The sequence below is a fragment of the Anabrus simplex genome, chromosome 6 (assembly GCF_040414725.1).
Source record: "Anabrus simplex isolate iqAnaSimp1 chromosome 6, ASM4041472v1, whole genome shotgun sequence".
Classification (NCBI taxonomy): domain Eukaryota; kingdom Metazoa; phylum Arthropoda; class Insecta; order Orthoptera; family Tettigoniidae; genus Anabrus; species Anabrus simplex.
In genome coordinates this window covers 9,318,658-9,345,795 of record NC_090270.1, presented here as the reverse complement: position 1 = coordinate 9,345,795, position 27,138 = coordinate 9,318,658, and the positions used below count along the sequence as shown (strand labels likewise).

Genomic DNA, 27,138 nt, shown 5'->3' with positions numbered 1-27,138 from the left:
CATATTCTCTTGTATTACTTGCATTTTGATCCATTACACTCGTGTTGACGCGTACATTGTTACGTCCTGTCCCACGATCTCCAGTTAATGTACCCACAAAGACGCACACGAAATGCTGTCAGTACAGTTATTTATTCACATCTATTTACAAATTAAACACACACAACCTTAATCACTGTACCACAAACGAAACACTTCACTCCAAGAACATCAGCAGCCGCCGTTTTAATAACTGCGTATCGCAGCACATAGAGATTACAACCTTGAAACACAGTTGAAACGGATGACTACCGACTGCCTACTCGGCATGTTAGTTAACATGTGTTCACCAGTGAAACTCTTACTACACCTTAATTCTACTAAACAATAACTCATCGTTACTATCAAGACCATCTCCTTATATACGTGCCTGGCCAGGCTTCTATAAAGCTACATTACAAAAAATACCTTCTCAAAAATTCTAGAGTGCCTAATACATAGATTATAATGTACAGAATATTCTACCATCATCTAATGCCTTTCTGGAAATTACAGTGTGTTTCAAAATACCGCAGTTGATTACAAATTATATATACAGGTAAAAATAAATTATATAACATTAATTTACAGGTATTTACATTAACTGAACTCATAAATATTTATGTACAGCACATTTCATGACATAACCTCACATACAATACGATCATTCGACTACGTAAATAATAATAATAATAATAATAATAATAATAATGCTAATACTAAATGGATGTACATCACAAGTCATAATAATAATGATAATAATAATCATCATCATCATCGTTAAATAATAATAATAATTTGAGCTCGTTTACCCATGGGTGAGAGAATATTGTTTATTGGTTTATCGCACTGGCGTCAAACATCACACTCAATTTGAGAGAATTGCTGTTAGAACAAAAAATTTAAAATATTAACTTGAGGGCCCTAAGCCATATCACAGCTTCCTTAAGGTGGATAGAGATCGTTCCGGTAGCCCTAGCGAGTAGGCCCGGAGCTCTGTGTTGGATGATGACCTTATGCTGACTCACTGGGCTCAGAGAGGCGCACCAAAACCGATGACGATCACGAGGCGGAATCACAGAATAAAAGCCGTAGAAATTACACGACGTCGACCAATCAAGATTTTAAATGTATATCAATTAACCATTTACAGCCAATAGCTGTTTTGCAGTTCATGGCGCACACACACTAAATGTCATAGTTGGGGACAATTACACAAATGTTGTTTCTTTTATAATGCCACAATATTTATTGTATTTGAAATCAGGTTTTGGATTGAATTCAGTAATTGAAGTTAAGAAGAAATATGATTTTTTTTTTTTTTCAAAATCTCCCTCCACTTTGAGGGTGTGTCAAGGAATACACTAAAACAATAGCCTCAGTCTGGCGAATACAAATGGTGCCTAAGTATCAAAAGAAAACCACTGGGTGGTTTCAGTCCCTAGTCAAAGGTCTTCATCAGCTCTATCGTCTTCTTAGGGACTGTCCCTGTCGCACCTATCGTAACCCTTTGGATGCCGACCCATAATACGTCATCATATGCATGGAATGCCAAGCCTATTTTAATGGATTTTGCATCACTGTATAAAAAAATTAATAAATGTCTCAGTTTAAAATATGTGGAGGTGAAATTTGGTATGTGAGCTTGATATACTCCAAGGAATATAAACATGTGACTTGTATTTCAAAAGAAAAAATCATGGAATACTGTTCGCAAAAATATAATTATTTTGTTATTAAAAAAAGGAAAAACATAATTTGAAATGAATTAGCACATTGTACACTAAATCCAAAGTGACTAAGTGAAGATAATTAAACTCTTATCTGGGATCATATATACCAATTTATATTGTTAAGGTAGGCTTACATTCCTCATTTATCTGAGTAAATCATAAAATCCAGATTGTCAGTAAGAAAAACTAAACTTAATGAATTTATCAGCATCTTCCAAGAACTGCGATGGTATTTTTTCTGCAGGAATGTACAGAACTGGTATGTTAACGTAGGCCAAACTGAACAATTTAGAATTGAAAATTTCTGATCGGGATGAAGCCAGTGATCTGCTGAAGGAGTGCTATTGTCTTCTGCAATCAAATAACATAGTATCTGTATAATTTTCCCCTAAGTACTTGACACATTCATTCCACCAAATACACTTATATATGTTTACATTTTTAATTGAAATATTTACATAAAAATCCATTTCCTGGTGATTGCATTCTTGTCTTAGTTTAGTTTCTGTTTTCCATCTGTTTCTTTTATTTTGTTATTACCGGGCAAGTTGGCCATGCTGTTAGAGGCGTGCGGCTTGCATCCGGGAATAGTGGATTCAAATCGCACTGTTGGCAGCCCTGAAGATGGTTTCTGTGGTTTTCCATTTTCACAACAAATAAATGCTGGGGTTGTACCTTAATTAAGGCCACGGCCGCTTCCTGCTAACTCCTAGGCCTTTCCTATACTATAGTTGCCATAAGATATATCTGTGTCGGTGCGATGTAAAGCTACTAGCAAAAAAATACATATTTGGTTATCCATTGTTTCCTATCTTAGGCATTTAGAATATACACCTTTAGTGATACAATTTTAAGGATCTTTTACACTTTGTTTTCTGCTATCTTAAAACAGTAAAGTGCTGCTTCTACCTTCCCATTGCCATTAACCTAGGATAGTGTGTGTTGTAACTTACCAGATGTTGTATTTCTTTCAATAGGCATCATTTCAGAATCAGCAGCAATCAAGACTGAACCAGTGGAAGCTTCCTTCCTTGGATAAGGATGGTGATGGCACTAACAATGAATTCAGTCGGGCCCCAGGGACCACAACCAAACCATCATTGGCTCAGAGTCATTCTTCACCTAATATAAATCCTCTTCTTGGACAGGGTGATGGGTAAGTATCATCATTATTATTATTATTATTATTATTATTATTATTATTATTATTATTATTATTATTATTATTATTATCATGATCATCATTATCGTCTTGGATATAATTTTACATTGGATCCAACTTCTAAATGAAAATTTAATATATATTTAGGTTTACAAATATTTAGCAGTCAATCACTAGTCCAGATTTAATGATGTAATTAAATAGGGTCTCAATTAAGATATAATTTCTGAAATAAAGTTAGTACAGTAAAAGGAAATCAGAATGGCACCAACAGAAAACTTCAGAGGAAACGAGAAAGAGTATCAAGTAGGCCTCGCACTTGAAAAATGAATCTTCATAAATCTTGATAAATACAAAATTTGTATAATGTATTTTGAGGCAAGGTTAGAATCAAGTCTAGAAGTTGGCACCATTAGTCATGCATTGTGGTTGAAACTGAAAAATTTCACTAGAGAAGTGATGTCCTTCTCCACATGTATAATTTATCATCTTTTCTATAGCACGGCTCAGGCAATAGAGCCTGCTATTAATCATCAGCATCATAGGTTGTTCTGCCATCTGGCAGGTCCAATCATAGCTGTGACCTCCATTTCTCTCGATCTTGTGCCCTTTGCTTCACTTCTGCATAATCTTCCTTTCTTTTTCTAATGCTGTCTAATAACTGATATAGTCTCCTTCCCCTTCCTTGTTTTCCTTTTATCATCCCTTCAGTTGCTTCTTGTAGTGAAGTATTATGTCTTAGATTATGCCCTATCCAATTTTTCTTCCTATTCTGGATTATGGTCAGCATGCTCCTCACTTCTCCTGCTCTCTTCAGAACTTCCTCATTTGATATTTTATCTTCCTCTTCAATTCTTCGCCAAATCCACATCTCAAATGCCTCTATTTTCTGTTCTTCCTTAATGTCCATGTTTCACCATTATATAGAGCTATACTCCATAATAGCGGGGCACAAAACAGTTTTTTCTTCTTGTTGAAGCTTTCCTTGGCTAAGGCAATTCAAGCTTTTATGTCTGTTGTAGAGTGAAGGTCTTCGGTCACAGTACTTCCAAGAGTCTTAAACTTATTCACGTGTTCAATAATTTCTTCCCCTATCTTGATTGTCGCTTTTTCACCTTTACCTCCAAGTATCATGAATTTGGTTTTCTTCTTGTTTATGGTCATTGCATACTCTTATTAACACTTTGTGTTTAATTCTCTCAGCATTTTGTGGAGGTCCTTCACATCTTCAGCTATTACTGCCATATCATCAGCAAATCTTATACATTCATTTCTCTTACCTGTAACGTTGACACCTCTTTTACCATCCAAGCATTCACAAATAATTTCCTCCAAGTAAATATTAAATGAAGTTGGTGATAAGCAGCAACCCTGTCTAACACCTCTCCCCAGTCTGATTTCTCCTGTTAATTCTCCTCTTATTCTCACTCTTGCTGTTTGGTTGTATATAATTCCTTGATCAGTCCTTCCCCCCCCCCCCCCTCTCTCTCTCTCTATCTCTCTCTCTATCTCTCTCTCTCTCTCTCTCTCTCTCTCTCTCTCTTAGCTGCTTGAGAAGTTAAACTTAGTGTCTTGTGTTCTTCACATTTCTTACTAATTTTTCTTTTTTCTGTTGGTATTATGTTTGCTGGAAAATCTTTTGGACATTTACCTTTTAAGTATATTTCTTGACAGAGTTTTACAAATATATCCTTTCTTTTCCCCTGCAGTACTTTGAGTAGTTCAACTGGTATTTCTTCTGCACCAACTGCCTTCCATTCTTCATTTCCCTAATAGTTGCCTCTATTTCCTCTTCTAATATACTGAACCCAATCTGATCTTCATTTATTTCCTTTTCCTTCTCCAAATTTATACTACTCTCATCTGGTCTGCTGTTCCAATCATATAACCAATCTATGTACTCTTTCCATCATTCCTTAACTTTTTCAGGCTCGCTTACTAATTGTCCATTCAATGATTTAATCTCAGTCATTCCACTTCCATTCCTTTTATCCTTGAATGTTAACTCCATAGCTTCTTTGTACATCATGTCATATTTACCTTCACTTTCCAACCGTTCTATTTTGCTGCAGGTTTCTCTGATCCACTTTTCTTTAGCATGTTCAGTCTTTCTTAATTCATTATTTAATTTTCTATAAATCTTTCTTCCTTCTTGAGTGTTTACATTTTTCCATTTTTCTCCTTTCTTCCATTTTGTCCAGCATTTCTTCAGTAACCCACTCCTTTCTTATTATTCTCCTTCGTTCTATACCCAGAACTTCTTTTGCTGTCTCTTTAAGATGTACTGTTTGATTTATGTTAAATTGTACAACATACTAAAATTGTGTAACTTACAGACTAACTGGAAAAGCTTATCATCTAGTTCCTATGGATAATATTTACATGAAGAAAGTAAATTTTCTTAGAATATGTACTATAGATTATGTTCTTATATGTAGGTATTGTTTGCAACACCTTCTTTTGAACTGCTGAGTACTAGGAATGTCTCTGATCTCAGCTGGCAGGGAATTCCTCAGGCAGATAGTAGTAGGGATAAATGAATCACTGTGATTAGTAGTGTGGTGGCTAAGGAAACTTAACAGGGAGTTAATGACCTTGTTTGGTGATTATTTCTGGATGGGTCGAACCGTAGGTCATCTCTCAAGTAAACTGGTGTTATGCTCCATAGAACCGACACAGAGTGCAGTGTTTGTCTCTCTTCTAAATATAGCCAAGATAACTGGTTGAGGTAGGGTGAAATATTGCGATGTCTTGGTTTATTGAAGATAAAGCAGTTACGTGCTTTGTATGCATGCTCTAATTTGGTCCTGAGTGTGCTGTTCAAACTATTGTATGTAACTTCTCCATGGTCGAAAATGGGTAGAATTAGACTTTGTGTAATAAATCTTTGTTTTTATTGGGAGAAGTTCTGTTAGCTTTTTAAATGAGTTTAGTGTGTAGAAAGTTCACTGGCAGATTTTTGTTGCAGGATCTGACCAAGTTATATTTTTATCAATAGCACTGTTCGTGTAGCTATATGGAACTATCCCAAACTGTCAGGCGCATGCGCACATGCACTTCACTGTATTTGATATTCTGACTGCTAGTCTGCTGTACTTGCAGATTGTTTTCGGATTTCTAAATGAAGCATGCGCATTAGCCCTTGTCGCACATGGTTCACAAACCACAGAGCCTTATAAATATATTTTTTCTGTGTCTTTCTTGAAAATAACATTCCTTGACAGCAATTAAATGTAGCAATTGCACATTCTGTTTAATGGGTGTACATGAATGGTTAATTTGCATCCAGAACATATCGTTAATTAAAAACAGTATCACTTTAAAATACATGTGAACTGTCAGTGCAAGTAAGTCTAGGTACTGTAGAGAAACTAGGTTCATGTCGGTGATCTGTTGGTCTACGCGATATACAAGGTCTGATGGAGTCACAGTGTGTTTCAGAATACGCTGTTAGATATCATCTTTATGGGCTGAACACACAGACTGTGTTAACAACAAAGAAGTGGGTTTGTTTGAATGAAAAACTCTGTTTTGTAGTGGGTGCAGTTAAAAAATATTTTCTAATATCTTACCATCTCGTTCCAGTTTTGACCCTGTCTGCCTAAACCAACTTTGATTACACTTAATTTCAGTTAATTTTTTCAAATACAGTTACTGTAAGTTTTCTTTTTTAGATAGTTCATAAATATTAATCACAATTAGTTTCGTGAGACTGAGAAACCTAACAGTTATAAATTTTAAAAATCACTTGCGAAATGCCCAATAGTTACTGGCTAACATTACTTGGTGAATTGATGGTTAGAAACTCAGATTCTTTCAGTTATAAAATTTTCAGAAAACCCACTCAAACAGCCTCCACCATTCGCCAAGATTCAGTGCACCCCCAGTCCCACAAACGAGCCACATACAACAGCCTAGTTCACCGAGCCTTCAGCATACCTATGTCCAATAAAGATCTAAAAAACGAACTCAACACAATCCGCGGAATCGCAAAATTCAACGGCTTCAGCAATCATTTTATAGAAAGGATAATCAATAAACACAAACATCGCCCAAAAACTACCCTCAAAAAAGAAATAACCAAACCTGTAACATTTTCCACCTTCACGTTCAACAATGATATCTACAAGTTAACCAACATCTTTAAGAAACAAGGCGTTAAAATAGCCTTCAAAACCAACAATAAGAACATGAATGTTTTATACAATACTTCACACATCAACAAGACCAGCAGTTTTTTAAAATCAGGAGTTTATAGGATCAAATGTACCACCTGTAAAAAAACCTACATCGGGCAAACCGGGAGAAACTTCATTATCAGATACCACGAGCACACTAACGCAATAAAATACAAGTTTTCAGCCATCGGCCAACACATGCAAGATTATAACCATAATTTCACCAATATTGAACAAGACATGGACATCCTCGTATTAGCAAACAAGGGCCCTTTACTGAACATAATGGAAAATTACTACATTCACCTAGACCAATACTTTAATGCCAGTCACAATCTCAATGAAATCTCAGAGAAACCCAACATACTCTTCGATCTATTTATCACTTTCCTCAGAAACAATAATGCAGCCAACCTAAACTCAATCCTAAATTTAATCAAAGGTACTTTTCCAAGACAATTACACTTTCTCCCGCACCCTTCAGCCCCACCTTAAGCCCTCTTCCTAAGCCATATTTCATTTCAATACAAGAACTTACTGATTTCCATGATTATAATTTTTACAACACCCCATTTATACTTTATTCTTTGTTAAAAACCTCTTATTATATGTATATTCCTTGTATTATTAACTATTACCATAACATCTCATTTCACTTGTTATTCTTTAAAATAATATTGTCTTAGGATTTCGCCACAAATGATCTTTGCTCCAATACGGCTGATGATGACCCCTAGATGGGTCGAAACTAGTACCGTATAATTTTGTAATTTTGTGAATATATTGTATTGAAAAGGTGGAAACATTTAAGTTATTATTATTATTACTTACTTGGTGAAGAAATTTTCTTAAGATATCTTTTGATTAAACTATTTCTTTGTTTTGTTTCTTTAATTGTAGCACTTGGTCAACTGCTTCTCGTTCCAATACTGATACAGGATGGCCAGAGACCAGTGCCAATGATATAACTGGACAGCCTGACAATAAGGATCCGTGGCCAGTCACCTCGCAGTCGGGTGCAGCTAATTTCACTGATCTTGTACCCGAGTTTGAACCTGGGAAGCCATGGAAGGTAAGGACTCAACCTGCTCCAGTCCCATGAACACTGTACTACCACCTGCGAGCTTGTTCATTATTCAGTACTTACAATAAATGTTTAACTAAAGCACAGTTGCACTACCAATTTGAAACTTCACAACAGCACCTTAGTTCAGAAGTATGGAACCGATGTTTCTTATCAGGCCTTGAGAATTGAGATTAGCATATGCACGTGACTTCTCGTCACATGACCATACTATGCGTGGATCCAGGTAGGATTGGGAAAGAAATTTAGTACGTGCAGTTCAGCTATCATTACAATATTACGAAATATTTCAAGGCTTGAGAGTTATTTTTTAGGGTAACGGATCATGTAGGAAAGAAAGGTACGCTCTAATATATCTGAAAATGCAGTCCAGGGCCCTGTTTCATACAACTCAACAGTTATGTCAGATCTTACAAATTTGTCAATATGTCATAACAGTTTTCTATTTCACAAATGTTACAAGTTTCCCTTACAGGCAAAATATTATAGCTTGTCAAATGTGCGCACATGAGACCTGAAGCTAGCTTTATTATGCACTAGATAGCTCTTAAGAGCAATATCAATCATTGAATGTGAAGCAGAAATGATCGACTGTTATTATGTAAGACCGAAATTTAACTTGCATTCTATTGTTATTCAAGCAGGCAACGCAGTTTACACTAAATCTACTCTTGAGGTGTGAGTGAGTAATTTCTTTGTGTTTATTAGTGCAGAGGACCCCAGTTCTCTTCAACCTCTACATCCATGACTTACAATCAACCACAGCTGCTAAGTTCATCTATGCAGACGACATTGCACTGGTAGCTCAAAGCACTAATTTTGAGGATGGAGAAGGCATTCTTTCAGCAGACTTCGTCTAAACTGGCAGCGTTCTTCAAGTCTTGGTGTTTGATCCCAAGTGCTTCTAAGACAGAGGTTTCATGTTTCCAGTGGCAGCTCGTGGCGACATTTTCAGGGGGATCACAACAAAATGTGTGTTCACGTCTCAAATATACCATAGTGGATTGCAAATCAGTACAAAATAACTTGCTTAAATAATTTCACTAAAAGTTGCTTGTTCGCTTGCTTCTCCACTCATAATTTGGTAGAACCCCTATAACCAAAGATGCATTTTTCCGGGACTAGTGAGTGAGTGTACAACAAAACTAAAATTACGGCTGCCGGGCGGAGTGGCTCAGGCGGATTTCTGACCCCAAATTGGCAGGTTCGATACTCGGCTTGGTAAGAGTAAAATTTGCATAAAACCAATTTCATGTTTTTACACAATCATCCATAGCTTTGCAGTATACAACACATCACATCTATGTAACAATTATTGGTGTCCCTTTAAATTATGCTTTTCAACAATCTGACCAGTAAATATAGGACGATATATATTTTTATTGAACGAATCAACGACTTCCCGCAATTACGGGTTGCCACAATGGACAAAGTAAAGCTTATCAGGATACAGAATGTTTTTATCACATAGAAATATGATGTAGATGTTGATTCCCATTGGGAACCTAAAATATTTGTCCTGAATGAGTAAATTTATAATACCAATATAATGGTCCGTTATTGGACATTATAAATTTTCCAGCTAACTCATTCTTGGTTGCCTGCGTTTCGCCCTCGTGGGTGGTGTGCTAAGTCCCAACTGACTACCTAACTTAGCACACAAGGGCGAAACGCAGGCAACCAAGAATGAGTTAGCTGGAAAATTTATAATGTCTAATAACGGACCATTATATTGGTATTACATAGAAATGTAGCGATGATACGGATTTTTTAGGTTATGGAGGTCCAAACAGGTGAGATTTTAGGATGTGTACAGATCCACATATGGTGGTGGTAACTATTCTTTCGATGCTGTTCATAGGCAGGTCAAATTTCTTCCAGAATTCTACGAACAAGGCAGGTATTGTGCCACAAGCACCAATCATCAGGCCGATAATCTCTACTTCATTCAGCTGGTATTTATTTTTGTAGAGTGGAATGGTGGGCGCGTGAATGTTCTGCTTTTCAAGATGAACTTCAGTAGACTGGCCGCCATGGTGCTCGAATCGGATGGTCGGATCGATAATGAAGCCTTTCTTGTCGTTATCTTTAAAGGCATCAGCATAAAATCATGTAATTTTTCTCATGAAAGCCTTGTGTAAGTAGTACCGTATTTACTCGTGTATTAGACTCCCTCACGTATTAGACCCCCTCTGACTTTTCGAGGCGAAGGAAATGAAAAAATAAATCTCGCCTATAAGACCCCCCAACGTAATTCGTCATAGAACGATGACGATTCCGCTTCGAAGCGGGTACAAGTCTTATTGCAGCTCTGATGAAATCGCACAAATTTGTGAATAGTTTCGTCCGTACGACCTACGCAATAAAAAACGCGTCGAATCCATGCGGTACATCTGTGTCTCGTAGTTAAGAAATGTCCGCCTCTGTAGCGTAGGTCTACTGCAGCTCTGATGACGTCGCACAAATAGATGGATAGGCCTAACTTCGTGTCCAACCCGCATTGCAAGCATGCATCAGTCATGCTATATGTCTTTGTTTTGTCGTTAATAATGTCTGCCAGAGTAATGGCTAACATAACGAGTTGCTGTTTTCGGGGGTCTGACTTCGATTCCCGGTACCGTACTGCCAGAGATTAACGAATGGCAGGAAGGCTGATATGCGGTAAAAGCGGTACCTGTAACTCCCCTCCACTAGGCGTGTGTCTAAAAGGAGCTGTATCACCTCGGGATGAGGAAACGAGTTTACTTTAGTTGAGAAATATTCGCGGTTGTTATTTATACAGCAGGCGAGATCATTAACAAAGTGGTCGTTTAATATCTCGTAACTTGGGCCATTATAGATATATATTTGGAGAGAAGTAAGTTTAAAACGTGATAAAAGCTATCCAATTCAAACGATCATTTTACTCGCCAACGTACCTAACAAATAATAATAATTTTATGTCCCGACGTACTTTAAACAATTTTCGGAGACACCAAACAAAACATACTAGGGTATGCGTTATTAAAAAAAAAAAGACAACAAACGTACAAAATTAAACATTATGATAATAAATGTCATTACCGCCACACCTGTAGATATCCATAAATGCGGTATATTTTCCTGTTATTTATTTTTATTTTTTCCGTTGAAGGAAGGACAAGTTCAGGAATGAAAAAGTCTGAGAGTAGGTGGGAATAGGAGACTGAAGATTGAAGTGGTTTGGCTAAGTAAGAAGGACGGGTGCGAGCAGGACTGCAAGAAGATAATACGAAAAGAAGTAAAAAGACCAGTGAGCAGACCCAGAGCAAAATGGACCAATTTGGTCAAGAAACGAGTCAAGGAGAGGGGAAAAGATTGGGGGTAAGATTACGAGAGAACAGTGGAGGGGGCTCGTACACCACACCTAGCCATTTTGAGATGGTCAGCGGTGATGATGATTAACAATGAAATTCATCACAATTGCTTAGCTTGTGGTTTATAATTGAATATAAAATCATCCAGATGAGAGGTTATATCAAATTTGTATGACATTAGGTGTTTGCCCATTTTATTACACATTTCACTAGTAGAACAAATCCTTCACCATTCAGCTTCATTCCAGATGGCACGGCATTGCGCGAAAGGATGCGGTGATGTTGTTTCTCTTCCAGTATTCCCTCTACTTTCACCAGATCACCAATCTGGTTATTTCCAAAACATCCCAATACCATCACATTTCCTCCTCCATGCTTCACAGACGGAATTATGCAGGATTTCATGCCGGAGAACGTATTGCCGACGATTGGAACCAAATTTTTCAAATTCAGATTCATCCGTCCAAAGCACCCTTTTCCATTGTTCAGCGGTCCAGTTGTCCCATTGTAGTCTTTTCTGCTTGTGTACAGTTTTCAATAATGATTTCCGTGCTGCTACGCGACCAAACAATCCCGCGTCAAGGAGACGATTTTTCACTGTTGTCACAGACATGGGTTGTTCTCTTGTTTTATTTATCTCTGAACAAATTTTAGAAGTCTTCCTTGGATGTCCACTGCGTGGTCGATCCTCATGACTACCCGTTTCCTCTCTGTGTTTCACTGCTCTGCAAATTCCTGCACATTTAAATTTTAAAATTTCCCGCAATTTTTCCGTTCGACCACCCAATTTCTTTATAAGCACAAGCCTTGGCTCTGTGTGTTTTTGTTTTATAGCCTCCTTCCCATATTCGATTGTTTGATATGTGTTGTTACCGTAGTTATTCCTAGATAACAACAATGTACAACTACTATAACTCCTGTAGGCTAACTGTCGACTTCCAAGACAGCGAGGAAACGAGAGAGGCCTGTTTATTACCTGGGAAAGGGCCTGAAGTTGTTCAGGTAGAAGCAGGGAGTAAGAGCTGGGGACCTTAAATCTGTCAACTTCTTTGAAAACATGAAGAAAAATCTCGCAATTATGCATTGAAATATGCAATGAAACTGCTAAAAGCATCCATACATAAGTAACAGAACTAAAGTTCCACTTATCATCACACAGAAAACAAGTAAGAAAATCATTAATTTTTGTAGGAGAGTCTAAACTTTCTGATACTAGTGTACTTCCGCACATTATTGACCTTGCTATAGAGGTGAACAATTGCACGGTCAATATCATTCCTATCGTTTATTTTAAATTTTTATTTATATGCCAGGAGAATCTACTGTAATCTAACTGTAAGTTCTCCAAAGGAAAAGATGGCTCTTGAAAATGAACCCAGGAAAGTTTTAAAATGATTGGTTTATGATCAGAATCAAGTAAGTTATGAACAGTAAAATCAGTTGGTCTCAACTTCTTTCTTACACCACCGCCGTTAAGTTTATTTACCCCCCCCCCCCCAAAAAAAGGCGTGTTTCTTTATGTTTGAAGGAGATTCCAAATACCGATTTTCACATCTGTAACATTTTCAGTTTTTTGAGAAATCAGTATCCCAATGAAAAGAATTCAACTGCATTTTCAGTCATTTTTACCCCCCGCCCAAGTGGTTTTTCCAAAAACAAAAAATACATGTTTCTTTATTTTTAATAGAGATTAAAATACCATTTTTCACTTCTGTAACTTGTTAAGTTTTTTAGTATAGTTTTTGAGATATACTGTAGAAACATGCTAATTTTAAAATTACACCTCCTTTTTAGTTCCCCTTAAGTGGAGTTTCCGAAAACAAATCGCCTATGTTTCTTTACTTTTATAGGAGATTCCAAATACCAGTTTTTACGCCTGTAACATTTTACATTTCTGAGATATACTGTAGATTTAATATTTTTAAATATTCACCCCAATTGTCACTCCTGTTTAACCCCTATTAGGTACCAGGACATGCAGGTATAGAAGGAAATGAAAAGGCGGATAAACTGGCCAGGAAAGGAGCAGAAACACATTTTGTAGGCCCAGAATCTGTATGCGGGATTTCCTATGCACAAGACGACATTAGATAGGAAAATGGGTACAAAAGAAACAAATGGAGAACTGGAAAAATACTCCAGGATGCAGGTTTGCAAAGGAACTGATAAAAGGACCAAACAAGAAGCATACTAAAGAGCTGTTGAAACTCGGCAGAGGACTGTTGACAGGGCACTGCCATCTGAAAAAACACCTACATAGAATTGGAGTAATAAGAGGAACATGTAGGAAATGCAATGAAGCAGAGGAATCAGCTGAACACTTCACTTTTCGAATGTGAGACACTGGGTAAAATCAGACTGTCCACTCTAGGACTACCAAGTGAAGAGAGAGAGAGAAAAAATCCAAGGAGACCCAACAAGAACAACCTGCAGCTTTGTGAAGGGAGCAGATATATCTAGGTGGAAATGAAGGAAAACATGGTAGTGAAAGATCTTAGAGGTCGATGCTAATTAGGAACCAATATTTAGAGGCCCCATGAAGATAAAGAAGAAGAAGAACCCCCATTAATTGGATTTTCCAAAAACAAAATATGTGTTTCTTTATTTTTAAAGAAGATTCCAAATACCAATTTTCAGGTCTGTAATATCTTCAGTTTCCGAGATATAAATATCCTCATTATAGGCATTTAACCCCTTCTTCACCCCTCCTAGTTGGATTTTCCAAAAACAAAAAAAGTAGATTCTAAATACCAATTTTTATATCTGTAAACTTTTAAAGTTTTGCGATATAGATATACTTATTTTTAAAATTCACACCCCCCCCTCCCCTTTTCACCCCTTTAGCGATGGAATATCCAAAAATCCTCCCTTAGCGACCACCTACATTGTAATATAAATGTATCTTGAAAATGTTATGTCTTTATGTCCAGTAGTTTTGGCTCAGCAATGATGAACAAGTCAGTCACCCAGGAAATGTTCTTTTATGTATGTAGATTCTCTTTTTCCAGTAGATATGCTAGTACCATCCTACATTTATACAGTGAGCTTTCTTTTTCAGAGATATTAAGCTTTATAGTGTGTATTATTTTGTAATGCTACACGTTTTGAAATATGTCATATTAGCTGCTGATGGTATTTTCTTTTCAATGTGGTTGCAGGGGACCCAGATGAAAAGTATTGAAGATGATCCCAGTATTACTCCAGGCTCAGTTGTGCGTTCACCTCTGTCATTGGCAACTATCAAGGATACAGAGATTTTTAGTGCAGGAAGTAAGACTTCTCCAACTGTGAGTTCAGCAGTGGATACTCCTCTTCCTCCTCTTAGTCTGTCATCATCCACTTGGAGCTTCAATCCTCCTCCTCAGACTAGGTAGGTTCATTATATTGTAATTTTTGGGGAACATCTACTGGATTACTTAAAGTAATTAGACAACAACAACAAAACTGGGGAAAGTTTAGGAAATGTTTTGTTTATCGTTCAAGTAGTACAGTGTAGAATCTCTCACCTGTATTCATTTGATCTTGGTTTTTCTTACAGTACATGGAATATTCTTAACCCTTTCGTGCCCTTATCGCCCAGCTGCATTATCTGCACACGTACGATCTATGCGATAATTTTGTATTTTTTCGGCAGTGAAGTGTTTATAAGGCATTTTTGAACATGCAGTACAGTACAGGTTAGGAAGTAAAATAAGAGCGATAATCTGTCTTCAAGTTGCCTTGAACTTCCACGAGTGCGGGTCAGCTGTTTCGTTCGTAAACATGGAGGGATTAAATACTGCGGTTATTGAAACAGCTAAGTATAGGCGAAGAAAATGACACAATCGTTGAGTACAGGCGGAGGTGAATTTTTAGTGAGTGAATAACTTATGAATGGAGATAATTTTAGTGATAACAGCGATATAAGTGAAAACGGATATTGAGAAATCGGACCTGATGGCGATACTGCGGCAATTCAGGTAACACAAACATTTTGTTTTGTTTCTTTGAATGATTATATGGATGATGTTGAACCTGTCCATAATTTGGAAAGAGTATTACGAGAAATAGATTGTTTTTACATATGTTAAGAGGAGACAAACTATTCAATGACATAACCAATTGCATATATATCAATGCAGCATTCAAACAGGCACATTACGGTAAAAGAGATACAGAATGGGGAGACACTTGCCCAGAGGAAATAAAATCTTGCCTACATGGGCATCATTCTACTTTCAAAATCACTTGATTATTGGTTTGGAGGGAATCACAGAACGTGAGAATGTGACAAATGCACCCTACCTTTGTGTTGAGTATCACCAGCAGGTGGTGGTTTGAACCAACAACCTTATGACTCTATGAGCAGAAAAATGGATGTGATGGTATATTTTCTAGTATTATTGAAAATTTGAGTACATTGTGATCAGTAATTTTTAATATATATTGTACTTTTTCTGAAACGATGCGCTCTGCTTAAAATTTCCCTAAATAAGAGGGTAAAAATGTGGGCAGGAAATGGTTAAATCCTTTCATGAGCTGTGATAAATCCACAACTTAAGATGATAATTTTATTCTATTTTATTCTAGACTATAACGCCTGTAATGCATTGCAACATACCACCATATATTTTGCCTACTTTTCATTTTTATGTGTAAAATTTCCCGCAATTCTATCATCCAGAATATCCTGCTTCGATAATGGAGTAGATCATTCAACCAGTGTATTGGAAATAAAGGGACACCTAAGGGAGCCAACAGCTTTGGGCAGGTGAGCTCCTTGAGGAGAGTGAAAGTCCCTATGTGGAATCCTTCAGGTAGCATCTGAACTCTGGGTGAGCGGCCACTAACTGGTTTAGTATTAGCAGTTGGAGTGGTTGCAGATGAACTCAGAATGAGTCATCAGCAGCCTCCAGGGCCGGTATTATGGTTATTCTGGGTTGTCGTTATGTGGTTACCAAATCTTGATTCAATCTGAAGGGAGTATTCAAAAGAAATGGTGTAAGAGGGGGAGGGGGGGGTCATATATCAATGGATTTTATTTTTTATCTAAATTCATTTGTTGAAAAACACAAGGTAATTACAATTTATTTTTCCACTTAGTTTCCTGCTTTGGAAATGCATTTATCCCAGCGTATGGGCAGCTTTTTGATGTCCTCATCGTGAAAAGAACAGTTGCGCACAAAGTCTTCCGCACTCACGTCATCTTCAAATTGTTGCCTCCTAGAGCTTCTTTAAGCGGTCCGAACAAATGAAAATCGCAGGGCGATAAGTAAGGAGGATGATCAAGTGTTGTCCAGTGCATTTCCTGTTCCTTGGAGACTGTTCGAGCTGCAGTATGGAGCCACGCATTGTCGTGGAGGGGGATGACCTGTCGAATAGTTTGGTCTTGTCTTTTACAGCGATATGCAACCCTCGCCTTGTTCAGCAACTTGCAGTAGTAAGCAGCATTGATTGTGCAGCGCTCCTGCAAAATATCAATCAGCAAAATGCCTCACCGATCAAAAAAAAAGTTAAAACTTCATTTTGTTCTGTATTGAACTGAGATTACACTGTTAAAATTTGAATGAAGGTTCTACCTATTCAGTACTAAAAATGCCGTACAAGATATTAGTTTACAACATGTTATTTATTTATTCACAGTTCCGGTTTCCACATGTGTGTCATCTTCAGCTTAAAATTGCCAACTGTGCGGGTAACATGTTATGTTACTATAAACAATATACGTACAGTATGATATAAAATACGTATAATGACAATTTCACACATAAAAAGGAAAAGTTGGTAAAATATATAGTGGTATGTTGCAATGCATTACAGGCGCTATAGTCTATGGTGTGAAACTGTTGTTACACATTCAATGTTGGATTAATGATATGCGAGTTTGAAATCTTGATATACACATTAAAATGTCAAAGTAAAATTGAAGTCCACTCCTCTGCTGATATCGGTGGAGATATAGTTCGAAGTCCAGTAGTCTATATGATTAACAAGGTCTTCTTATAATTATATGTTATAGCCGGCACTTAATAAGTGGTGGAATTAGTTTTCCTTCTTCTTTTTAGGCTTCACTATCCACATTGAACTGAGACAATTTTAGTGTAACTAAAACCATATTCAACCCACCACTTATTAAGTGCCAGCTATAACATATAATTATAAGAAGACCTTGTTAATCATATAGACTACCGGACTTTGAACCATATCTCCACCGATATCAACAGAGGAGTGACTTCAATTTTACTTCGGCATTTTAATGTGTAACATCATCAACAGTTTCACACCATAGACTATAGCGCCTGTAATGCATTGCAACATACCACCATTTATTTTGCCTACTTTTCATTTTTATGTGTAAAAGTGTCACTATACGTATTTTATATCATAATGTACGTATATTGTTTATAGTAACATAACGTTACTCGCTCAGTTGGCAATTTTAAGCTGAAGATGACACTCTTATGTGTCGAAACCAGCACTGTGAATAAATAAATAACATGTTGAAAACTAATATCTTGTACAAAATATATTTAGTAATGAATAGGTGGAACCTTCATTCAAATTTTAACAATGTGAAAATAAAAGTTGCAGTAGCCAGCTTACAGTCGAGTCTTGGTGCTGCCTCCCCTTTCCTTTGCCACTCTTTACAAACATATGTCCTTGGGAATGTGTGATCACCAAACTGTGCAGTCAATCTCTGGCAAGTTTCCGCTGCTGTAACTCCTTCATGAGCAAGAAATTTTATAATTATGTGTTGCGCAGTGGAGGGGTGCACCTGTTGCTCCGATATCATGAGCATTATTGACGAAATGGTGGCAGGATGATAAAGTGTAGTCCAGTGCATGTCCTGTAGTTTGGAGACTGTCAGAGCTGCAGTATGGAGCCGCGCATTGTCGTGAAGGAGGATGACCTGTCGAATTGGTTGGTGTTGTCTTTTTTGTGCCAATATGCAACCCTCGCCTTGTTCAACAGCTCGCAGTAGTAAGCAGCATTGATTGTCTGTTGCTCATGCAAAATTTCAATCAGTAGAATACCTCTCCAATCGAAAAAAAAAAAAAGAAGAAAAACGTTGCAAGAACCTTGCCAGCTTTCAGTCGAGTCTTGGCCTTCACTGGTGAAGTCAATCTCTGGCAAATTTCCACTGCTGTAACTCCTTCATGAGCAAGAAATTTTATAATTGTGTGTTGCACAGTGGAGGGGTGCGCCTATTACTCCAATATCATGAACATTACTGATTAGAGGTGTGACAGACGTAACTGTGAAAAGTAACAGTCCAACATTACTCACCTTTTATTGGTCACAGCCTGGTCATGGCTTCAAGCTTGTCTCCTTACAGCTGTGTAGCAAAGTCCCATTCATTCACTCACACATGCGCGCATGCATCACTTGTCTAGCAAAGCATGCATTCCTATTTGCTATAAAGTTAACGAGAGGCAGACAACGGATGATATGAGAAGACCACATAGCGTCTTTTCTGAAATCTAGAGAAGTGAGTTTGATAATATCCCGATCAAGGATAGAAGACAAGAAACATGATGATCTGTCTGCCAAACCTCGACACAAACCGGTACAAGAGAATCGATTAAGTAAAATGAAGTAATGATAATATGTTATCTATAATATATCTATAATATCAATATGGAAAGTTAGCATACTAATTTATTTATGGTACAAGAAAAATTATATGGGTGAAACTTATATTATAATATAGATAGCCCTGCACGATGTCTGAGTCAGTTATTACCCCTGAGCAGTTGAATATGTCATAACAGAGTACACTTTAGTTACCAGATGATAGCAGAAACTTAAACAAATACACTATAGTATATTTGACTTAAATCAATCTCCTACGAAAGCGCTCTCACTTGGAAGACTATCTGAACTCTGAAGGTCACATTCTGTCTCTGTAAGCTGCTACTAGGCTACTAGTGACAGTTCCCACTTCCCTGTTACTGTTTTCACTAGTATATTATTCTGTTGTCGTTATTTGGTAACCTGTTATTTTTTGTCCTCGTTACATTTGTAACAGTGACATGCATGCAGCTGTGACAAAGTAACTGCTCCGTTATTTTTCAGCTATCTCTATTACTGATGAAACAGAGGGAAACATGTAACAGCACCCCCCCCCCCCCCACTCCTAACGGTCTCGCCTAAGCCTAGCAGAAGCGTGGGGCTAGTCCTACCAACTGTTGATATTCAAGAACAAAAATCCTGTTTATATTTGATCAAACTTCTTAGGTTGCCTCCTCACAGAAGTGAGGCCTAAAATACTGTATTTATTCATGTATTAGACCCCCTCATGTATTAGAACCCCCTTGGCTTTTCGAGATGAAGGAAATGAAAAAAAATCTCGCATACAAGACCCCCCCAACATAATTCATCAGAGAAGAACAACAATTCTACTTCAAAGCGGCTACAAGCCTTATGTAGCTCTGATATCACACAAATATGTGAATAGTTTTGTCCGTACGACCCACGCAATGGAAACACGCCTTAAAATCTTGCTGTACATTTGGTTTTCGTAGTTAATAATGTCCGCCAGCGTAATGGTTAGCACAATTACCGTATTGCCAGAGATTTACGAATGGCAGGAAGGTTGATTTGCAGTAAAAATGGTACATGCAACTCCCTTCCACTGGGGACCTGTCTAAAACAGAGCTACACCACCTGGGGATGAGGAAACTAGCTTACTTTAGTTAACAAATATTCACGGTTGTTGTTAGGCTATTAATAAAGGCAGGTGAGATCATTAACAAAGTGATCGTTTAATATCTCGTAACTCGGGCCAGTATAGGGTTTTTTGGGAGAGAAGTAGGTTTAAAACGTGAATCACAATTGTTTTAATCACCAGCGTAACTAACAAATAACAATAATTGCTTTTTATGTCTCTACTTACTTCCAATGATTTTCAAAACAATACATACTAGGGTATGTGTTAATAAAAAATGAGAGACAACGGACATATAAAAATCCTGATGTGATAAATGTAGAGAACAAGCATGAAATATACTTTAAAATAAGGGTCTGGCTTTCAACAGCCGCACTTATCAAAAGAATGCCTCCAGTCACTATGCATTTCAAACACGCTAGTTATCAGATGGTGGTTTGGCACGCTTTCAGTAACACGATTTTATTCACGCACACTAGCTGGGAATAGAGACCATCTCCAGAAACCACTTGGGAATATCTTCACAGTATATCTTCACTCTATAGACAGGAACGAAACTGTTTTTAAAAGGTTCAAAAAGACGGGACCTCTGTTGCTCTCGGTCTCAATTGCAATGCATGGCTGACGGGATGGCAGTGAAGATGTCACTTGGAATGACGACACGCCGGTAGTAGGGACGTTAGCAGTGCACGACAATTAAAATGAAAATTAAAATGAAAACAGCGAAAATGAAAACTGCTCAACTGACAGAGAAATGACTGGCCATTGAGTTATTTTGTATCCATATTGCATAATATGATAATAAGATACCCTTATCCCTTTTCTCTACGGCGTCGAGTGAGATGAACCCTCGCACTGTATTTAGAAGTGAAAGATATTATCGTCAGTATTCAATTTATTATTATTATTATTATTATTATTATTATTATTATTATTATTATTATTATTATTATTATTATTATTTATTTATTTATTTATTTCATTTGTATATTTATTCCTAATATTTTAAACTGGAAGGTCTCAATATGTGATACGAGTAATTTGCACAAACAGATGGGAAAACAGTGCTAATTACAACTCGGAAACTTTGCGCGAGTCATTTGGAACTACCCAGAGTTCGTTCATGTTATTGTGTTGAGACCCGGAAGAGGTTCAGGGCATGGTCTTGATATGATCACGAACTTCTCTATAGGCATGTGATCCAACGGCGAGAAGCATACTGGACTGGACTGGACTGGACTGGACTGGATGTAACTTTTGTGGAACTTGGTCTTATTATGTTTGTGAAGTGTGGTGGTAACCTACAACTGTGGAATGCTTAGGCGCTTGATATTGTATCGCTTGTGGCGTCTTGGTATTATATGTTAGTGAGAGCTATGGAGTGCTGTATTTCAGATTTTTTATAATTTACGTAGGTGGTTTGAAAAGTTCTCGGAATGTACTAGAATTAAGTATCTTACCTCGGTGGAACTGCTTTTATTTTTCAACATAGTCTCCCTGTAGACTAATGCATTTGGTCCAGCGATGTTCCAATGCCTTGATCCCATCTCGAAAATGAGATTCCTCCAGGCATGCAAAATACCTCTCCAATTCGACTGTCAGTTCTTCCCTTGTAGAAAATCTCCATCCACCGAGGAAAATTTTCAGCTTGGGGAATAGATGAAAGTCTGGTGGTGCCAAATCAGGTGAATAAGGTGAATGTGGCAACAATTCGTACCCCAGTTCATGAAGTTTGGCCATGGCAATAACACTTGTGCGGCGGAGCATTGTCCTGATGAAAGATGACCTTTTTCCTTGCCAAACCAGGCCTTGTTTCGCATATCTTTTCCTGTAGTTGGTCTAAGAGGTTTGCATAGTATTGCCCCGTAATTGTTTGGCCAGTCGGAAGATAATCTATCAGCAGAATGCCTTTTGCATCTCAGAAAACTCAGGCCATAACCTTTCCAGCCGAACGCACTGCCTTTGCTTTCTTTGGTGGTGGTGAATCAACATGTTTCCACTGCTTTGACTGCTGTTTTGTCTCTGGGGTATAGTAGTGGACCCAAGTTTCATCTGTAGTCACAAACCGGCGCAAAAAATCTTGTTGGTTGCACTGAAAACGGGCCAGACTTTGTTTGGACATTTCCAATCTGGTGCGTTTATTGTCCAGTGTCAAGAGCCGCGGCACCCATCTTGCGGATAATTTTTTCATACCCAATTCTTCGATTAAAAAATAATATGCCCCTTCAGAAGACATCCTTACAGCTTCAGCAATCTCCCGCACTTTCAGTCGACGATCCTCCATGACCATTTTATGCACTTTTGCGATAAATTCTGGGGTCGTAACACTTTTTGGCCGTCCACTACGCGGATCATCATCCAAGCTCTCCCGACCAAATTTAAACTCGCTGGTCCACTTGGCAACAGTTGAAAATGAATGAGCAGAGTCCCCCAGTGTTTTCTGAAAGTCGGCATGAATTTCTTTTGCTTTCATACTGCTCGAATCTCAGTTTTTTTCATTGTCACAAATCACTACACGGGAACAACAACAAAGATTCGTCACTACCACACTCTTGCAGCTAGAGCACGGACGCACCACGCGTTCACTCGCAAAGGATGTGTGATTATTGCGCGGGAACCTCGTTGCTCTAGCGCTGACATCTAGCGGTGATTCCGAGAACTTTTCAAACCGTCCTCATATGTTATGGAACAGCAAACGTGTGTTGCTCAAGTGAATGTATCTTTAAACAAAGTGTTAGATTCAGGGAATACAGTATTGTAAGGTACCGTATCTGTGTGATGTAAGTGCCAATTATGAGAATATGCAAGTCATGTTGATACACAGGGTCAGTAAAGGGTACTTATCTACATATACGTGCTTTGTAATTAATGGTAGCTTGGTGCTCGCTTTTGATTTTGCACTGTTTTCTTCATTGTTGTTGTTGTAATTATGGAGTCTTCCAGTGGTATTTTGTAAATGTATTTTATGTATATTTTGGTGTGTTGATGAGGTGCTTATGCATGTAGTTAGTTATTTTAGAATCAGTGGAGTTATTGATGAATGTAGTTGCAGTTCCTACCTATTTAGTCATTTTCAGAAGGTTAGGTAAGGCCTGAAGCAGATGTACCAGTATACAGCTATATATACACGCCCTGGGAGAGAGAGAATTATCTTGCTCTGTCAAAATTCGAGGGATCCATTCTGGTGAACTGTGGACATTTTGATTAATTATTTTTATTAATGTATTTTATTTTACTTATTTTAGGAATTTATTTGGTTATTTATTCATATATTTTTAATTAGAGTACAAGTTACACCCAAGCGTGAGGCAATTAAGTATTTTATTATATTCATATTTGATTATTTTAATCATATGGCAATGGTTAATATTAATTATATTTATTTACATATATTACAAATTTGGCACCCAAGCATGGGGCAATGGTTATAAATTTTTATTATTGTAATAATTACATAAGATTATATGAGCAATTAAAACGGATTATATTTACTTTGTATGTAGGCCTAAAAGTAGTGTTCACCATTTATTGACTTCTTTCATTTAGAAATACTGCCTTCCAACGAAAATAGCCAGTAGAATTCAAATACAGTCATAGGTTTGTTAAAGAACAGTGTCGAATGTTTACACGTACAATTTATAGCTCTTTATAGCCTAGAAGTCACGTATTCACAGCACAGAATTTGAAGTTATCGCATAGTGGACGGCCCTTTACTTTCTTTGGCTGTAAAAATGGGGGAAAGGGTAGTCTAATGTGCGAGTAAATATGGTAGCAATAGATTAAGAAGCAAATAGCTGGTTATTACTTTTACGCAGAAAAAATATAATCCATAAAATATATGACTACAAGATCCAACATCAAGATAATTATGTTTTCTACGTCTTTTATTTGCTAGTGAATTTTTTACCTTGCACCTTTCAAAAACTTGAGACTTTTCAGTACCCAGTGCATCTTTCTTATACGATATTGAATTTTCGTCATGTGAAAAAGTTTGTTTTCTACGTTCTCTTGTTATTTTCCAGTGAATTTTTACCTTGCACCTTTTGAATGACAGGCTGAAGATGACCCTGACTAAAGGTCGAAAGTGGTCCCAATTGTGATTGACTTATAATGTAACCTTGCATTAATAAGTTTTCTTGTATTGAATAGGCCGAACCACAATATATTATTGATTTAATTGTAATCTCAGTTCAGTACAGGCCAAACGAAATTCTTATCATCTAAATACGGTAGTTCACCTCCCTGCAAAGGAGAGGTTCAAAATAGGGTGCCTGCCCGTAAAAGTGAGGCCCATACCAGCAGACCATCGCCAGTTCACTTGCTTTCGTATATACAGAGATGCCAACTACTACGGATTTCTCACATGTACTACGGCAGTACTGAAGCTGTACTGATTATTCACTATATGCCTAGCTCATTTTATCATGCCCGAATGTGAAGTTATGTTGCGTAGCTTGTAAGAGGCAAATCTTTTCGTTCTGAAAGCTGAACACTCCAATCCGGCAAATCTGTTCGTTCCGAAAGTGAAAACACCCTCCAATCCAATCCTAGTTTATGTATTTCTAAGAATTACTCAGCATTTTCCATCTTTGCGAATGTAAAGACTCAGTGCCATTGGCTGAAATTTTTAAGGTAACATCATCAGTCCAGGAATGCAATATGGCTAATCTTTCCAGCCTGAGAAGAAAGTAAGTGTAAGCTTCAACCGCTTTACCCTTGCTTCTTCAACCCACATAGTACATAGTCCTTTTCTAAATTATGAAATACGACCTGTTTGAATTATGAAGTATTGAATGCAAAAGCATTTTTATCGATTATGCACTGCTACAGCTACCAATGGCAACCACACACTCTGTGGAGTTTACTTTATTAGACATGATACGTCCTAGAATAAATTAATGAGAAAATAACTGTAGGCAATGCAGTGCAAAAAAAAAAGAAAAGAAATAATTGATAAAAGAACTGGACAACCAAAATACCAAACAAAGTGAACAAAAAAAAAATGGTGAAAGCACATGATAAAGGAAAAACAATCAACCAAAACATTGAACACACCGACGACAAAATAACATTTACATACCCTACAGTAAAGCATACCTTACCCTGAAATGAATAGGAGGGACTCCATGCGAGGGCGAGAACATAATGGATAAAAGAGGGGTTGCTGTTACTGTGTACTTACAAGGGAAGGAGAATTTTTGCACACAAAAAACAAATTACTACATAAAATTAACATTATTTAATTAATTAAATGGAAGTAAGTTAATGTTCCATAAAAATTAAAGTTAGCAACATTTTTTAATTTGCTTTACGTCGCACAGACACAGTTACGTCTTACAGCAACGATGAGAGAGTTACTTGAGAGATTAGTTACTTGCAAAAAAAGGTCTAGGTGTCGGAAGGAAGCAGCCATGGCCCTAATTAAGGTACAGTCCTAGAATTTGCCTGGTGTGAAAATGGGAAACAGTGGGGTTTGAACCCATTATCTCTCAGGTGCAAGCTCTCAGCTGCGCGCCCCTAGCTGCACGGCCGACTCGCCCGGTCAGTAATAAATTCCATGGAACAGTTGCCTAATATATAACTGCCAAAAAGAAACTCTTCTGTTCAGGTATTTGTAAGGTAAAGTGAAAATTGAGATTAAATGAAGCATATAAGTTGAACATTAGCGACTCTTGAGGAAATATGAAAATATTTTGAGATCAAATAAAATTTGCAGATTAAATAATAGCGATTGATTTTCAGACAATGTTGGATGTGGAAATGGCCTTCTGTGATGGAGTTTCGCCTCTTATTAAATTATTTCCATGTAGGCATAATATTCTACGTCAAAATTAATCAAGGTGCATCACTTTAAGAAAATCTTTCAAGACGTAACATCAGATCCAACTACCAAATTAAAATTTATATATATTTCGGTTTATGAAAATTTTCAATCACTAGTCAAGATTTAATTACATAATTTAATTGGCAGATCAATATAACTCTGAAATTAATTAGTACTCCAACAGAAAACTTCACAAGAGGCGAATCAAATAGCCTTTACACTTTAATTAAGTTTCATATGGTACGTTACTTAGGAGACACTCTAAAAATAGTTTGTGTAAAAAAAAAAAAAAAAAAAAATACTAGATGGCGACATTTGTTTACAACCTTTGTCCTTTGCTGAACGCATTCATTCCCTGTTCAATTACTTCTGGTTTAGTAAGGAGTTGGTTGCTTTTGTTACAAAACACAGTGTGCTGAAGATGCATCTGAATTGGCTGTTAATGCAGATCTAGAAGGCATAACAAGGCAGCTTTTGAGCGCTCTCTGATGTGATTTTGTTGTAATACTGCTGAGTGAAGTTAGCAGTCCCCAACCGAGAAGAACAAGATGGAGGTCTCTGTAAAATTTTTCACACTGTTCTGTGTCCCGACCGATGTATGCTATATTATAACAGTTTTGAGGTATTATTTCAGTATACTTTCGTAAAAGTTAACACCTATCAGTATCCCGCCACTGCAAACTATGCTTTAATATGAGAGTTATTAAATATTTTACTGTTGTTTACAGAACTTGACCATCCCTGATTTGGAAATTAGGATCATTAATAGAAAAAGCATCTCAGGTGAGGGAGTGTATTTACTATCTATTGCCCCTAAAACACCAGCAAAACTGCCTATTTCATAGAAGTCGTGGATAATGTGTTGACCTTCTACAGACGTAATCTTCTTATGGATGCTATCACTACAGAAAATCTGCTAACAATTCTTCTAACTGATGCTTTTGTCTCCAAACGTTACTTGGAAAGTCATTGATTGTGCGGTTTAAAAGAATGTTCTTGATGGCAGAACTGCATGAAGAGGTGACAATGACAAAGCAATAACCACGGCCGACTTGCGTCGCTCCAGCTCGGGTCTATGCACTGTAATCGGAGTAGTTTAAAAGCTGGCGGCCTAAGAATTTGCTGTACGAATGCATCCTCCTCTATGGAAAAGATGT

At 37.3% G+C, this 27,138-nt stretch overlaps 1 protein-coding gene across 1 annotated transcript in view; it reads left to right on the top strand.

Annotated features, from left to right (window-relative positions):
• gw (trinucleotide repeat containing adaptor protein gawky) overlaps window positions 1-27,138 on the top strand; it is a 475,910-nt gene that overhangs the window by 412,486 nt on the left and 36,286 nt on the right. Inside the window, exons 20-22 of the mRNA XM_067149652.2 lie at window positions 2,729-2,907; window positions 7,992-8,163; window positions 14,669-14,880. Of these exons, the coding sequence (XP_067005753.2) occupies window positions 2,729-2,907; window positions 7,992-8,163; window positions 14,669-14,880 (563 nt within the window). The remainder of the gene's footprint in view (window positions 1-2,728; window positions 2,908-7,991; window positions 8,164-14,668; window positions 14,881-27,138) is intronic.